General features: G+C 35.4%; 2 protein-coding genes across 5 annotated transcripts in view; one reads left to right on the forward strand and one right to left on the reverse strand.

Annotated features, from left to right (window-relative positions):
- Window positions 1–17,635, reverse strand: part of LOC135101934 (microsomal glutathione S-transferase 1-like) — a 52,992-nt gene that overhangs the window by 8,201 nt on the left and 27,156 nt on the right. The window lies entirely within an intron of this gene.
- LOC135101931 (epidermal growth factor receptor substrate 15 homolog) overlaps window positions 1–17,635 on the forward strand; it is a 30,154-nt gene that overhangs the window by 1,844 nt on the left and 10,675 nt on the right. The window contains exons 1-3 of one of the 4 annotated variants that reach the window (XM_064006317.1): window positions 1,920–2,828; window positions 6,470–6,572; window positions 11,775–11,927. In XM_064006317.1, coding sequence (XP_063862387.1) covers window positions 6,523–6,572; window positions 11,775–11,927 — 203 coding nt within the window. In that variant the 5' untranslated portion in view covers window positions 1,920–2,828; window positions 6,470–6,522. The other 3 variants (XM_064006314.1, XM_064006315.1, XM_064006316.1) reach the window with 3 other exon arrangements.

The raw sequence follows: 17,635 nt of genomic DNA on the forward strand, positions 1-17,635 counted from the left end.
ATTCTGTATATACCCAAGGGTGATATCCATTTTCTATTTTCCAAGTGCCCACCAGTTCACTGATGCAGCATTGATTTCCTTCGTAGAAGCAGTTGGATTTGTGTGGATGCATAAGTGATGACTGGCATAGAACATTGCAGTTCAAATGTATATAAGTTCCACTATGGGGGTACACTCATATCTGTTTGGATGGGAGGATATTCTTGTATGGGACCTTTCACAGTGTGCTCCAGTATTGTTCCCATTTAGAATAAACCCTTCATTTATCTAAAAAGTGTTGAAACGTTTTGTGGACACTGGAGAAATCCTTTGCATCCTCTTCATGGTGGGCATTGGATGGTAGTAGTTTTGTTGTGAGTTGACAGCTACTGTGAAAACTGCTATCTCTGTTTTTTAACCCATCCAGCATATTTCTCATTCATGCTGTGTACACTTTCTCATTTTAGTTATGTACATTATTTTTTTTTCAGTTAAGAAAACAAAAACCACACACACACACACACACACACACACACACACACACACACACAATATATATATATATATATATATATATATATATATATATATATATATATATATATATATATATATATATATATATATATATATATATATATATATATATATATATATATATATATATATATATATATATATATATATATATATATATATATATATATATATATATATATATATATATATATCAAAATTTGCTTCACTTTGCTAGATAAATGCTCGATTTTATTTTAGTCCGAGGAGTTTGGCTTCATCCTTTAATCTTGTGCAGTAACTGAAGGATTATTAATTCTGATAATCAACAACATACAGTATTTCTGTGGATAAACAAAACATGATCAATATGTTTATTAGATAATACATATCTTATACTTACCTTCTAGGTAACACAAGTCTCTCAGACTCTAGAGCTCTTTTAGTGAGCAAGTGGGTTTGACCCCTCCCAACCGCATCTTTGCCTTCTTTTATTTATCTACCTCATCCATCACGCTGAAAATGATCACAGGTATTTTAATAAAAAGTCCACCTTTGTCTTCCCCAATGATGACAACCAAGTACTCATTACTGCCTGGTGAGCCGAGGGCATATCCAGGGATCAAACTCGGGTCATTTTCCATTGTGGTGCGTCATGCTACTAAGCTACTGAGCCCCTACTTAAAGAAGTCGTCATAAAAAGAAGTGACATTATTTTATTTATAAATCAAGTTTTTATATAAAAGGTTGAAATCATCAGACTGCAAGATAGGTCATACTGCAGTTAAATTTTGAATCCTATTCAATTTGGAATTTATTGATAACTGTAAGAGAAATATTCCTAATTTCTAAAATTCAGTGTCATTGGGAGATGGGGGCGGAGAATCATGTGCAACCTCACCTCAATTTGAGGGGGGAAAGGCCAGCCAGCGTTGTCACTAACATGTTTATAAAGCAGATGTTTCGATACCTCACTGTGCCATTTTCAGTACTGTATAAAAATGAGGAACAGCATTTTTTTTATTTTATTTTATTTTTTATGTATTTTAGTTTTTAATTTGTCTCTAGTTGAGTTACTTTTATTATAAATACAAGTTTTGAGTTTTGTTTCCTATCTTTGTAGATCACTTATTCCGGTCATGAAGTCCAATCACTATTGTTGAAGTTATTCATGAATAATTAGCCTTGGAAATATCCAAACTTGATATGATAGAGGTTAGAGTTAATCAATGTTCTTTTTGTTTCAAGTCTGCAGTGTTTTGCAACATCGGTTACAGATGAAGGGAACATGTTTACATCATTTTCTGGGACAAAAAAATAAAACTGGGTATTTTCTAGCCGTATTTAACGTGTTACTTCTGTAGAAAGATTTTGGTTACTTTCTAAGGACATTGAAGGCTGAAAAGCAAATCCAGGGTGGATCTGATATTGTCAAACAGTCAAAGCACTGGGTGTGTGATATTGTGTTCTTATAAGGATTAAATGTCAGACTCAACTGTGCTTTGCGAAAAATGGTGTTCTGATGCATATACAGTATCTTCGTTCCTCATGGTTCCCTCAGCGACGAGGAAAAGTTGCCGAATTTTATGTTATTTCTCAGTTATTGGGCTGACTTTTGCATTTTTCTTCCAGCTATAACTAAAAAAAGAGATGATCTATCCATATATGCCTTCAAAATTATCATACATCATATAATAGTAAAGAAATCCGTGATTGTATGGCGATGTTTAGAGCGATCGCGAGTGGCTTGATCGGAGGTGAAGGGCAGACTTATTTTGACTTGTAATTTAATTAATAGGAAGCGTTTCTCACTGAACATATACATGTGGAGACGCGCGAGTTATTCTTCTATGTACAATATTAAAAGAAACTTGAAAATCCACCTAGTTATTTAAGAAAATATAAAGTGCACGCACCTATGTGGAGGACAGCGGAATCGCCGTCCATTACATTCGCACATGCCCACAAGTCACATGCGACAAGGGGAAGGGAACGTCTAGCTAAAAGGGGAAGCGTTAGGGGTCTGGAAATTAATTTTTGTAACGGTGCTCTCTTTCTCTCTGACAGGCCATTCAAACAATATAGACGGTTCCATTATATTCTTACTACACATGTATTGTCTCCAAGCTATTTCTGTTGTGTTGTTCCACCGGTGTGCTACAGAGGCCGCCACCGCAGCGCCCACAATCCTGAGGACAAAATCACAACAAACAAGTAGCCAGAGACCCACTGCGGTCCCTTAATATTGAAATAACGTAACGGTGGCACCTCCATGGCGGCCGTCTGCGAGAGGACACGGCCAGGCAGAGAAGGAAAGGCGATGGAGGACAGAGGTGAGGCCAGGGAAACATGGGGTGAATGGGAGACAAGGCGGGAAAGGTCGGGAGGAGAGCAGGAAAGGAGGAGGAAAGGTGCGAGTGATGGTGACCCTGGCGGAAGACTCTGCCCTATTTAACACCTGCTGATTCCTGTTTGGGGAATCATTTCAGTTGCGCGTCATCCACACTGGGGTGAATACTGTGTGCTGATTTTCGTGTTGAAAGAGTGTCTTTAGTATTACTAAGTGGTGAAGGCGAGCTTGGTATGGGAAGAGGGTATGAGTAAGGAGGATACGAGTGGTGGGTATTCGTTGTGTAGGTGTGAGTGGTGGGTATGATTAAATCATACAAATTTTGTGGAGGTATGACTGGTGGTTATGAGCAAGGATGTTGAGAATTATGGGTACAAGCTTGATTGGTATGAGTGGTGGACTTGAACATGGAAGACCTGAGAGGTGGGTATTATCAAACGCTGCACAGTAGGTAGGTGTGAGTGGTGAGTATGAGTGATGGATACAAGTAGGGCAGTTATGAGTTGGAAGATATATTTGGTGTATTAAGTGAGGGAAGGTATGAGTGGTGCACACAAGGCAGATAGAAATGTGGGTACAAAAAGAGCAGTTGTAAAAGTTGACATGGCATTAGCTTGCTAACCTTGGTCCACGTTGACTGTGCAGAGCTTTCATCTGGACATGAAGTATGGTTGAATTAGTGTTTTGTTAAGTGATGAAATTCTAAGTGGTATGCTCCCTCAGAAAGTGGTGTAAAAGGTTTTGTAAAGTATAGTGGAAGAAATTCTTTTTGTGTGTTTGCTTTGCACTTCATGAATTAAAGAAATTGAAAGAGAAACATACTTTCTCAAAAGATTATGAATGAGGAAATAGCTGGTTAGTCACCTCAAAATACTTGGGAACACATTGAATAATTAATATCCTACTGTCTTGATCACAACAGAGATGTGGTGCTAATGAGCTCACTGTAGGTGTTATGCCGCCTCATCCTTAGGTCATATACTGGGTCACAGATGTCTCATGTGAAATTGAGGAAGTATGTATGGTACAAGAGAAGACCGTAGTGATCATATTCTGAAGAATTTTATTCTCAACCAAGCTGACTGACACATTGCTGGGATAATAGAAGAGCCTTGTGTCTCAATAATTTATATTCTAGTCTGTTCTTTGACTAATGTGCTTTATTTATTTATTTTATTATTTTCATCCATGGAAGCCTTTCAAGTATGCACATTACTTAGTGTGATAGAGAAAGATGGTACCAAGCTTTCTTATCTGGATTACAGTTCTCAGGAGAATACCATCTAGTGTGGGAAAAGTGTGGTGGATAAGTATAGGGCAATGCTTAATCAGCCACCAGTTTAATGTCAAACACTCCATCCTTCCTATAGAGTCACTCTCAGCCAACAGTGGGGAGAGACATTTTGTTGCCCATTCTCCCCTCTAGAAAAATTAATGTAGCTTAGAAAGAGAGGACTTGATCAGACTTGAATGTGGAATAGGGTACAGCAGTCAAGAGTAGCTATGAGCTGTAGAGGTGTGTTATTTGAGAGAGTCATGTGGAAATAGAGGTGTGAAAGCAATGAAAACGTGTGAAAGTTGCAGTATGAACACTTGTGCAAATTAAGTGAAGTCTGGAGAGGTGGATTGGGTGAGAGAGTTTGACAGTACTAAGAATAATTTAAAGAGTTAGCAAAGAAAATATGTGAGTGAAACTGTAGATCATAATAGGAAAGGAATGTCATTTGGAAGGTGGAAAGATAAGATAAAGGAGTACATGTGTTATTGAAGTACTGATAGAGGCAGAGTACTTGAATGAGCAAGAGGATATGAAAAGAGGTGGAGGCTCTTCTGCCTTGGCCACTCCCTTGTGGGGTGTGTGAAATGTCAGAGAGAAAGGGAGAAGAGATGACATACCCATGCCTTGCAATGCCAATTTTGCAGTGGCTCAGATGTCTTTTATTGGATTAATATTTAAGAAATTGCTAATCCAGTTCTCTTTTAAGTCACAAGACTCCTTAAGCCACTGTTCCACATTTGGCAGTGTGGCATAGTGCTCTGTCATGGTTGAAGACAATGGCTTTATTATTACATTCTTGGAGAATGCAAGCTCTTCTTTCATAATAACAAGAAAAAAACATCCCCTTACCTTTAAGGGATTTGGGATATTTGTCTGTTCAACATATTTAGAGACAAGTAGGTCAGGATTACAGTATACTCAACCAGTATAGATCCTTGTCATAGTAAACTTTGTCATTTCACAGAATTTTCCACCATGTATGGAAATGCCAAACTGTTTTTTATTCAACTTTTTATCAACTGTAAATTTCCTGTGTAACCAAGGTCCCTGTGCTGATGTGTGCATGTTATAGAGTGAGATCCTACTGAGAGGCCTAGGATTTCTTCAGACATTTCTAGCATTTATTTTGGAAAGGACTTGTATGATAGATGGTTTTCAACTGCACAGTAACATTTGGGTCAATCCTTGTATACTTATGTAAGTGTCTTCTGATACATAATTTTATGCCTACTATTCTGTCATAATGCCAGGATTAAATAGTGTTTTCATTCTTACATTCTGCTGATAAATTCTTGAAATTAATTTTTTTTTACAGTACTGTATATTCCTTGATGCATGATTACTTTTACTGTACATTATTACCAACATGTATAGAAAAAATAAGCTTATGCACTTGATGCTGTATAATTTCATTAAGTGTGGTATTGATGATATTTATTGCATGTGTTGAGTTGTGGTTTGCTTTTGTTTCCCTTCTTCCATCTCAGCAAGGTCTGAAGCAGTGTAGTAATTGTTGCAGCTTCGATGTTGTCTTAAAAGTGTATAGTGTTTGTTGATGTTTCTTTGTGTGTGCACATGTTTATATGTTTTACCCTCTCTCTCTCTCTCTCTCTCTCTCTCTCTCTCTCTCTCTCTCTCTCTCTCTCTCTCTCTCTCTCTCTCTCTCTCTCTCTCTCTCTCTCTCTCTCTCTCTCTCTCTCTCTCTCTCTCTCTCTCTCTCTCTCTCTCTCTCTCTCTCTCTCTCTCTCTCTGTACTCATGTGTTTGTATGTGTGGGTAAGTGATAGGGGGTGACAAGAGAGAACAGGAGTCAGAAACTAGTTGTCTATGGGAGGAACCTGTTTTGTAACATTATCCACTTGAACATAAGACCTTCCTTTCTGTGTCAGTCCTGACTTCTCCTTACTGGTATATAGTTTTTGTTTAAGCTTCTCTCTCTCTCTCTCTCTCTCTCTCTCTCTCTCTCTCTCTCTCTCTCTCTCTCTCTCTCTCTCTCTCTCTCTCTCTCTCTCTCTCTCTCTCTCTCTCTCTCTCTCTCTCTCTCTCTCTCTCTCTCTCTCTCTCTCTCTCTCTCAATATTCTATAAATATTCCTATGTCACTGTCTTAAAATGCAGACAGCATTATTCCAAGTTTGTCAGTGATAGGATGGCTTTGGCTTTAAGGGGAATAATTCTGGAAATGGTATGAGATTAATTATGTTATTTGAAAATTGTTCTTTTCCTCTGTTTGTGCTAATAAAATTTAGCATGTGAGCAGGCTTACCTAAGCTTCCATTTTTACTAAGAAAAATAGGACTAAAATATCATATACCCTATCTGATGTGTTAATGAGAATTTCTCTTTAGGTCTGCCCTAGAGAATCCCTGCCAATGCCACACCCTCAGTGCCCAGGACAAGAATGGAAGAATTTCCCAAGCTCCACCTGACCTCTCCGCCCTCCAGCCTTTCGTAAGCCTTCTATACTCCTTTTCCTGCATGTTATATTTACAGTGCTGTATATATAGGTATGAGTGTTAATAATGATATGCTTCTGTGAAACATTAATAAATGAATTAAAGCAAATAAAAAAATGTACACAAAATCAGTGAAAAAATCATTTTAGGTATATCATGTTACCAATGCAATGTTTTCATGCTTTTAATATGATAATTTTTTTGTGAAGAGGAAAGGGGAAAAGATCTTGCCTTTCTTTTTGTACCCCTCCATCCCACATTACTCATCCCTTTACATTTTTTAAAATTATTCTTAGGTTATATAGTTGCCTTATGAGTATACTTAATTTTCATGTTAAGTATCATTGAACTGATAATATATTAGTTCTCCTTTTCTTTCCATTTAATTTTCTAAATTTTAATACCAGTTAGAAACCAGTGGTTGTTTTGTACTGGATATAGGTATCTTTCATTCTTGAAATTTAAACCACTTCATATAATTTTGTGTGATTTTGCATATGGCAGCATTTTGTGCCTTTCATTGATCAAGAAAATGTTAATCTATCACTGAGCTGCAAAAAAATTACCTTGTAATTCAGATTCTATTGAATCTGAATTTTAAGTTTAGTAAGATCATGGCAACATTGAATCAGTAGCAGCTATTAACTAACATTGTGACAACTTACAGAGGAAGAAAGGTGTTGAGTACAGTACTGTTTTATCAAATATAGTTTTTAGACTTGCATTGATAGACATGAAGGCAGGATAGTTGTTCAACACATGATTACCCAGGCAAAGAGTCATCTCACCCAGTCCTATAGTCATTGAAAGGTCAGAGATGAAATATGAAGTCTCAATCCTCCTGCAGTTAGAGATTTAATATGCATATTTATCCTCTTATGCACCTACAACAGTCAGAAATGTCTTTGTTAGCTCCAGAAATAAGATAAATTAAGTTTGTTTATGCCTAATACATGCTTTGAAGCAGGAAATAATAAAAATTTACATCTTATTGTATAGATTTTTCAGTTGATGGTTCCGTATTGTGTGCTATATTTTACAATATACTGATCCCCTAAAGTTGACAAGTTGTATATTTTGTATGTTCTTGTAAATTACAAGTTAAGGGACTTTAATTTAAAGAAAATATTTTCTTGTGCCACTTATGTTTTTCTAGTCATTATTTCCTAATATGTTGTATTTTTTGTATATTGTGAAAATTAAAGTAAAGTAGAGGTTAATTGTTTTTTTTTTTTACTTTGGATCTATTGTTATGGAGATAGTAATACTCACCATCTCAATTCTAAACTGCCTTAAGCTTTTCAGCATGACAAAAGTTGTCAAGGTTCTAGGACAAATTGACTGGTCTGGTAAATTATCTCTATGTTGAAAGATACTGGAAAATTGAGTATATGGCTTATGAAATAAATATCATACTTACATATCATATCATATCATACATATACATATACAGCTTATACTGTAGACATTTCATTCAGTCATCATATACACCAGGTACCCATATGTAGCAGTGTTGCATAAAATGCTCAGCTGAAAATACAGAAACTGTTCTACACTGATATTAGGAAATGTGTAGTTTTAGGGAGAACTTTTGAAATATTGTTATTTTCAATGAAGGTTATTAACCATTCAACATTGGATGGTACATATTAATGTTATACTGAAGTTGAGCCTTATCACTGAAAAGTATGATGCAGGCATACAGAGTGATTGCTCATAACTTTATAGATATAATAACTTCTGTGAGTACTGAGCATTAAGGCATGTGGAATAGGTGGAAGAAGATTTGTCATACATTAATGTATACTGTTCAGTGAGACCATTTAACTCAGTGTTTACATATAAATAAGGTTATGTACTTTGACCAATGGAATATCTTTGTCATTGTTTGAAGGTTTCAGCTGGCTGGGATGATGTCACTTTCTCTACCATGTAGGCAATTATGAAAATACACACTTGCATCACAGGAATTTTTATGTCCTAAAGAATATTATTAGACATTCTGTCTTGGTCTAAGATTCAGTTTCATATACTGTGTAGTTATGTGTTGCTGGCTAACAAGATATCACAAGCTATAAGCCTACTTGTGGCAGGAGAGGGGAATCAGAGTGTATGTGCACATGTGGCAGCACCAGGGCTTCCCACCATCACATGGCATATATCGCCCTTTCTGGTAGCCATCCTTTTATTCCTTAAAGATTTTCAATTTACCATCCACAGTGTATTGGAAATTTTGAGCAAGAATTTTTAAATTGCCTGTTTTTCAGTGAATTACAGATTGAATAATTATTAATTTTTTATGAACAAAGTTAAACACCCTGAGATCTTGTAGCCTTTGAAGCTTTATTTACCATGCATGGATAACTTATGATAGATGTTCCCTTTGGTTGCATTTTTTTTGTGAAAGGATGGTAGACATATAATCTGTTATGAATTGTTTTATTGTTTTGTTCTTTTGCCCATATTTCTTGATCCTGATTTATACCTTGTATGCCTTAACTCCTCCCAACTAAATATTTGTTTGTGTAAACATAGTGAAGGAGAGAGCTTTATGTTAGATCTTGGATAGTTTATTATTCTGATTCTCATTTTCTTTAATTGACAAGATCATTTCAGTGTATTACATCACAGACACTACACACTTCAATTGAAAACATTTTCAAATCTCTCCATGCTCTCTTGCTTTTCAAGATCAAAACATGATCTCTAAACACAAACTCACAATTTCTATTACTCATTCCTTTAGCTGATGATGCTGTGCTTCTGAAGCTTAGATTTTATTCAGTGTGATTCTTTTGTTAATTATTTAGCTTTCCCTCCCAAGAATTATCACCTTATACGAGTATTTATAATTGTTTACAGACATTTAACTTTGGCATTTTTAATATTATACTAGAATTATTTGCCAACTTAAAAGAAATATTTCATGGTTTCCTGCAAGCAAAGCAGTCACCTGTAAACTAAAGTATATTAATCTTCCATATATTAATGTACATTTCTTCTCAAGTATTACCAACTTTGCTTTGATTTTAGTTAAAATTATATTCCTAAATGGATGATTTCTCCAGATCCTTAAAATATATCATACTGTTTGTTCTATCTCTGATATTTTCTCAGTTATCACCATTAGGTTTTAGATCTGGCTTGCGTAGATCCTTCTTTTTAAGCATTTATTATATATAATATATATTATATATATATATATATATATATATATATATATATATATATATATATATATATATATATATGCTTCTTTATAAGCATTTAAGCATAAAATAAGCATTTCTTTTCCTTACCAGTTTTATTCTTTTTCAGTCTCCATGCTTTTCCTATTCACCTTGCCCATCATGCCAGTCCTTATGATTACCACATTCATTCTTGTTCCTTTTATGAGCTTGGATAATAGCGGTGTTGTCCAATATCTTTTCAAGCTAAATTTCCTATAAGTACATTGACTCTCCTACAATTTATCTCTATTTATCAGTACGAAAACTATTATTTTTTTTCAGTTTTATTTATTTAATTATCTATTTGTTTATTTATTTATTATTTTTTTCTTTTCTTTTCTTTTTTTTTTTTTACTATAAATTTTGGTTTGTAGGGAATCCTATCTGAGGTATGTAAACAGGAGAACAAAGTGTTTTGTAGAAATTGCTTTATATTGCAGTCATGTAATTTTTCTGTGATAATACTTCTAGGGTTTGATGCTTTATTCATTAACTTACATATTTTAAGGTAGCTTAATTAGTCCTGTATACTATATGGAAATTAGACAGCCCTTTGTCTTTTTAATTCATTCATTAATTCATTCAATGTCTGTGCCTCCTTTGTAGGTAGATGTGTTCTGCATTTGTGCTGTAGAAAATTATAAGTTCTTTTAGTGTGTAAGTCTCAAGTAGAATGTGTGTTTGCATATTTAGGTATTGTTATACTTGCAGTGGGTATGTTGATTGATTGAAATGGTTGTATTCGCCATCTTATGTATTTTTTACTTTAATGTAAGTCTGCTGTTAGGGAAATATTTGTAACATGATTCCAGCTCTTATTTCTTTCCTTTGAGGAGAGTTCATCTTATGAGCAAGTACCAGGTATGAATATATATTATAGTCTTTTTAAGGGCTTGGTTGGCATAGAAAAGCCCTTGCATATATCTTTGTAGGCATACATTCTTTTATTTATTGAGTATTAAATGTGTTTTGTTGTGGTTTCTAACCTTTGTAACACCTGTTAGCAAAGGAAGGTAGGTGGAGAGCTTAATATCTGGTGCTTGTGGGGCTTCATTCCCTCTTTGTGGTTGATAATACCGTAGGGGTTATGTCCATCCATCCTCAGTTCTTTCTCTCCACTCTGCTGACTCAGTAGTGGACAGGCATTCTTGCCAGCACCTAAGATCAATCATACAAATACAAAATGACAGGGAAAACTGTCTTGGTTCAGATGTGCAGTGTAAAGGCACAAAGGGCAGTTCTACCCAGGATGTCTTTGGATCATGAACAGACTGTGTAAGTTCTGCTTTTGTGAATTTTTCACTTGTAAATTTAAAGGACAGATTCTTTACAAGGATTCCTAGTATTTGTCAATCAGTATTGATAGTGTTTTTTGAAGAGTTCCTTGGCTCTAACTCTGTCTGAAGTATATATATATATATATATATATATATATATATATATATATATATATATATATATATATATATATATATATATATATATATATATATATATATATATATATATATATATATATATATATATATATATATATATATATATATATATATATATATATATATATATATATATATATATATATATATATATATTTATTTATTTATTTATTTATTCATTTTATTTATTTATTTATTTGTTTATTTATTTATTTTATTTATTTTATTTATTTATTTATTATTATTATTATTATTATTATTATTATTATTATTATTATTATTATTATTATTTATTTATTTTTTTTTTTGTCTTCTTTCCTCACTGCTTTGTATGTTGTGCATGCTTGTGTGTGAAGGAGATAAAGAGGAATGCAAGGAGTTTTTCTCACAAGAAACTCGTGCATTTTTGAAATGGCAGATATTCCTACTTGGCTGAAAGCAAGGGTGAGTCAGAGATAAAACAGCAATGTATAGGTGCTAAGAGGGAAAAAAATGCTGCTGCATGTAAAGAATTCACGCAACTTTCAGGGATGGCTTGTTGGCTCCCCGGGTGTCAACCCCACCCATCCCTCGCCCTCGCAAGACTTCTTCCTTGTCCTTGGTCTCTACCCCCAAGCACCCAGCCTCTGCGCGTCACCCTCCACTCACACCCCACACCAATGGTCTTGAGTACCATCACAAGTAAGTTGCTGTAGCCTCCACCATAGCACTTATAATTTTTTCACATAACTGTATCTTATAGGAATAAAAGCAATAGGTTTATGGCAAATTGGTCTATTTAGGTAAAATATAATGTTACTTGAATGAAAAAAAATTATAATTTACAGGTACAATTAATGACAATGTTAGTTGGAAAGAAATCTTTCTGATTTTATGATAATTGTGGTGTCTTCATCAGTACAGTGATATCATAGCTCATCTCACATCATCTGCAACTGTTATTGCTAGTTGACTGCACAGCAGTGACTAATGACATTTGCACTTTAATAGACTCCACCCTAATTCAAGAATCTCGTACTTTTAAGTGAACTGTTCTTTGAGATGTGATCCAAAATTTCCATGCTGTTCCTGGTTTAATAGTCTTTTGCTAGTGTTCAGGAATAGCCGACTTTGCCACAAAATAGTATGCCAATTAGTCGAGTGGTATTTTAATAGTCTAATTTCTTGCATGATTTCTGTTCTTTAGTGTAAATAATTTTCATCAGTTTTTACAAGAAGAGAGGTGGCTGACTTGCAATATTTTTAAATGGGATCAAATTTTGTCTCGAGTTTTTTTTGTAGAACTTCATCAGAGATCAGTGGCCAGAAACCAAGCATAGGAGAAATACCCACAGTTCAGATGTAGGCAGATACCAGTAGAAAATAAATCCTGTTTTGATCAATTGTCAACCAACTGAATCCAGGGAAGCATTCAATAAAGTAAATGAGGGCTCCCTTCCCTTGAGTGTCATTGGTAACATGAAATTCACAGCATCATTAGCTTTTCATTTGGCTTATAACAGTGCATTCTAAGGAAGATAATCATTGTGGTACCAAGTATTAGAATTCATGCTTTACTTCACTCACCCTAAGACTGCTTCTTTGAAATCACTCAGTGGTCTGTCCCAAGGCAGAATAATAACTAAAAATACTATACAAGGTGACACCAAAAGTTCTGAAGACTAGGCCTATAAACAAGGAAGTACATACATGATTTAAGTTTGGGCAATATCCCTTCAAAATAGTCAGCAACACAGTATTCCCAATACCATTGACACTGCTGAAATGCATTTCAGAAGTCATTTTCAGCATTTCTCATTGGATCTCTTCCATGGCCTCAGAATGATGCCCCTTTAGCTGTATCATCTTAAGAAAGAAGGAATTGTAAGGGGCCCTTGGACTAAGTAAAGACCCTCAACATGTAGGTTAATCATCTAGTACATGCTGATAGAGCTCTTGGTACACTTCAACCTGGTGCTTTTGTTTTGGGGAACAAGAAGCCTGGGCACAAAGTTTACAGCTGTACAGCTCACACTCAAAATCAGACATGAGGATTGCTTATACTGAGCCTTGTGGTACTGAAGGTGACAGCAATGTCTTCAATGGAACTTCAACAATTTTTATGCTCAAGTAACAGAATTGTTTCCCTGTTTGGGAATTTGAGCTCATGGACAGTCACTCTGATATATTGTAATCTCCCATTTATGTTCAGCCACTCTTGAAGTGTGTGTGCCACTCAAAATACCCTGCATGACTCATTGTTTCATTGCCATACACATACCAAATTATTTCAGAGGTTTCCAGTTCAGATTAGTAAAGTTAGATGCAAATTTTGGCTCTCTCATTCTGCTCTAGTTTACACTACATGATGAAATCACAAAGGAGCCTCTGCAGATGGTTGCAAAAACTCCTGTGGCACAACTCACAAACTTCACTGAATGATGCCACTTGGCTGACTGTTTCATGTCCATTACTGCTCAGCTGCACAACACACACATCTCTGTACTTCCATCTTTTGGTGTGTTATGGAACTAGTCTCAGAACATTTTGATGCCACCCTGCATATTCATTATGAAAGAAGCCAGCATATTTCTGGATTCACAACTCGGAACCCACACAGCCAGAATGCAGTTCAAAATTTAAGGGTGTTTTCCATTGTCCATTATACATTTTTGCATTTCAAACTTAGTAACTGAAAGAAAGAGGAGAGCATGGATGTTATTCTCATGAGGCACCACCAATATCTAATAAGGCCTCTAAAATTTTGTAGCTTGCCTACCTGCCTGTCTGCTTCCTTCCTCTCTGCTTGCTTGTCTGTCTGCCTAGCTTAGCCCACTCATACTGTTGTCCTTACATGTGTTGTGTGTGAAATGTTGTTACTCTTAACACATTTTCCACCATGGCTCCACCAGGAAAAAGGAAATGCTTATTGCCATCTATTTAGCAAAAGTCAAGGTGATAATAAAGCTACAGAGAGGTGTGAGTGTTGTGACTATGTGAAGAGTACAAAATGAAAAGGGAAATTATTTTTATTGGATATGTGTCATTCTAAGTTATCTATTTATCATCACATTTACTATGTGGTGAATAAAGCTTTGAGAAACTGTTCAGGTTGTGAGCAGGAAGCAGTGTATGTCTGGAGGAAGCTGCACACAAGTGGCATGAACAACATTGTTGAGGCAGTGATAGTGGTATTGGAAGAAGAAATAAATGGAAACTCAGGAATGGAGGCACAGTGTATGTTAATTTTTATTCTTTAGCCTCAGATTTGAGTTTAGTGTTTACCATGCATGATTTTGTATTTAGAGTTTTCCATACTATGTGCAACCTTCATTTAACCATTTACAGGTTAGAGATATTTTCACTTTATTTATCATGTGCAACCTCTATTACATACATGTTATCAGAAGAATAATTTTGGAAAATTGACAAGTTGTTATGGTTTAAAATTGAACTTTGCTGTAGGCAAAAAATAATTTAACATGTAATCTTATTACAGGAATCTAGTGGTTCAAGCTTTAAGCATCATTGCTAAAGATTAAAACCAGTCCTAAAGCAGAACATCCACTGTACAAGCTTCAAAGTTGAATTATTACCTTGTAATATTTGTATTTATCATATAATGTAATTAAAGTTATTATTCTTGTAAGTTATGTCAGTCTAATATCATTCTGCACATTATAACTGCCTTTTGCTAAAGTAATCTAGCAGCCACTTCCAAGGCTCCATGCCAACTAAACCAAGTCAAGCCAAATCTAACTCAGCATAACCTATGGAGTAATTCAGAGTAGCCAGGTTGTGAAAAGTCGTGGATTAGGCTACTTATGAAGGCTTTCTTTTCTACTTTGCATTTTGTTTGTAATGATGAGATAAAAATTGGGTTTATTACATATCAAGGCATCAAGTAAACTATTTTAATGGAGAACACATGAAAATAACAACAAAAAGCTACTATAAGTGAAATATTCTATTTTCTGCAATCTTTTGTTACAAAAATCTGGTAACTTTGGACATCATCCTCATCCCAACAGTCACTCACATCACACAGTACCCATACACAAGCTTTGTTTACCAGCAGCAGCTTGGATCAAGAGAAAGGGAATGGACTGTTAACCAGGATAAGGGAATAGATGATGACCAGAGGAGACATGAATAAATTACAAATACCATGTGTAGAAAATGAAGGGTGGATTATTGGTTAACTTCTTGACAACAGTAACATTGAAACACCAAAAGAAATAATGTACAGTTTTTAGAAGAAGAAATAAAAGAACAGGAAAAATTAATTGATATTTAAGAGAAACAAGAAAGCAGATGTGACTGCGAAAAAGAAGCCTTAAACAAGACCACATCAGGGAAATGCCATTGCAAAGGCTGAACCCTCAACCAGAACAAGAACCAGCAGTCTTCTTAGCATCATATTCTGACAACAAGATTCAAGGGGAGGCTCCAGAGGGAGGAAGGGGATGGAACTGAAGACCCCAAACCTGCATGAGGGATTTTTTAAGCTCTTTAGTGATATTTTGCATAAACTGGAATTTTTAGCAAAGTCTGACATCCTGACTTATGAAGGTTATATTGTTTTATAATTTTCCTTTAGATACTTTTGAAAATCAACTCAGAGAAAAGCTAATTGATAATGCGATTGAAAATATCTTGAATATAAAGATTTGAAGTGGCAAGAATTTTGAATGGATCAATCTCCTGCCTCACTTTAAAGGGGGAAGGAGGCAGAGGATATGGCTTGTAGATTTAGTTTAGTCTAGGACAGCTTTAGTGGTGGGAATACTGAAGCCTTGTAATAGCTTTGACTGAGAGTACCTACAATTGTTTGTAGCACAAAACACTAAACTGTTAACATCGTCAATGTATTTAATTGTGTATGTGTGTGGTATAATGTGTGTATAACACTGAGGCATTACCTGATTTTAATTTCTGATGTTATTCTCTGGAATCCTTGAACATAAGAGCTTCCATTGTGTTGACCTGTAGTCGTTGAAATGCCATGTGGCAGGGTTATTTTAAATTGGAGGGGTGAAGAAGGTTATGTGGCCACATTACCATGTAGAACAACCACTTAACCAGTTTAAGAGTACATCATAAACATCCCTGCTGCATATAGGTTTCCTTGATACTCTACCACATATTTTACAGAATCCATAATCATGTGCCACTACAACAAAGATATTACCTTAACAATACATGATGGTTACCTGCACAGTGTTGAACTTATACAACTTAAAGATGCTTGTTATGAAGTTGAAGAAGGTTGTGAAAAAACGCTGGGTAAGAGTAAATAAATTAATGGGATACTTGAGAATGATTTAGTTTTAATTAGTTTTCTTTTGAGTAATTGTTCTAAATATTTTCATAATTTGTAATTAATTGAAAGTACAGTCATCCTTCTCACATCATGCATAGTCAGGACAACCCATGGTGCATGATGTGGAAATATTTGAACATATGTTTGAACATAAGGAATGAATTTTTATCAGTTCCCACCTACAATTTTCCTAGAATTTGCATGATTCAGACCCACTCATTAAAGTACATTACAGTACATACTTAATGTGTGAGTAACTGAAACAGCCTAAGACCCAAAGCCCCTCCCTAGAGGTCATGATAGAAGGGCATTGCCTCTGCATGATTGCTAATTGGTTGGCAGAGGTTCTAATGGGAATTAGTCAAAGCTTGGAGGAAAGTGGACATTGTATAATACTTCATTATTTCACTAATATCTTGTCATATTCAGAGTTACACATTGTGAACAACAACAAACCATTATTGTGAATTAATTTACTGTTACATAACAAATATGAATTGGGTATTCATAACTACAGATCAGAAATTTATTGAAGGAAAAGCTTTTAAATGACATGACTGACTGTAGGTGTGAAATGAGGTGCCTCAAGGTTCCAGAGGTATGCCAGTCCCCTTCCCCTCTCCTCAGTGTACTACCTGGGTAAGACTTCATGGGACCCAACATACATCTGACCACATATCACTAAGAGTCTCTCTCTCTCTCTCTCTCTCTCTCTCTCTCTCTCTCTCTCTCTCTCTCTCTCTCTCTCTCTCTCTCTCTCTCTCTCTCTCTCTCTCTCTCTCTCTCTCTCTCTCTCTCTCTCTCTCTCTCTCTCTCTCTCTCTCTCTCTCTCTCTCTCTCTCTCTCTCTCTCTCTCTCTCTCTGCTAGGGCTATGTCTTGCTCAGATAGGGCTGTCTTGTTCCAATGTGTACTGAGGCATGTGTGTGTGTGCATGTGTTTGTACATGAGCTCAACTTGGGTGTGTGATCTAGAGGGCAGGTGGGCAGTATGGGCAGAAGTTTAGAATTTGCTGAGTGCAGTGTGGAAAACCACAGTGTATAAGTGCCTGATATGTGAGGGATGACTGTATTGTTTTTGGAACTTTCA

The sequence above is a fragment of the Scylla paramamosain genome, chromosome 7, assembly GCF_035594125.1.
Source record: "Scylla paramamosain isolate STU-SP2022 chromosome 7, ASM3559412v1, whole genome shotgun sequence".
Taxonomy (NCBI): Eukaryota; Metazoa; Arthropoda; class Malacostraca; order Decapoda; family Portunidae; genus Scylla; species Scylla paramamosain.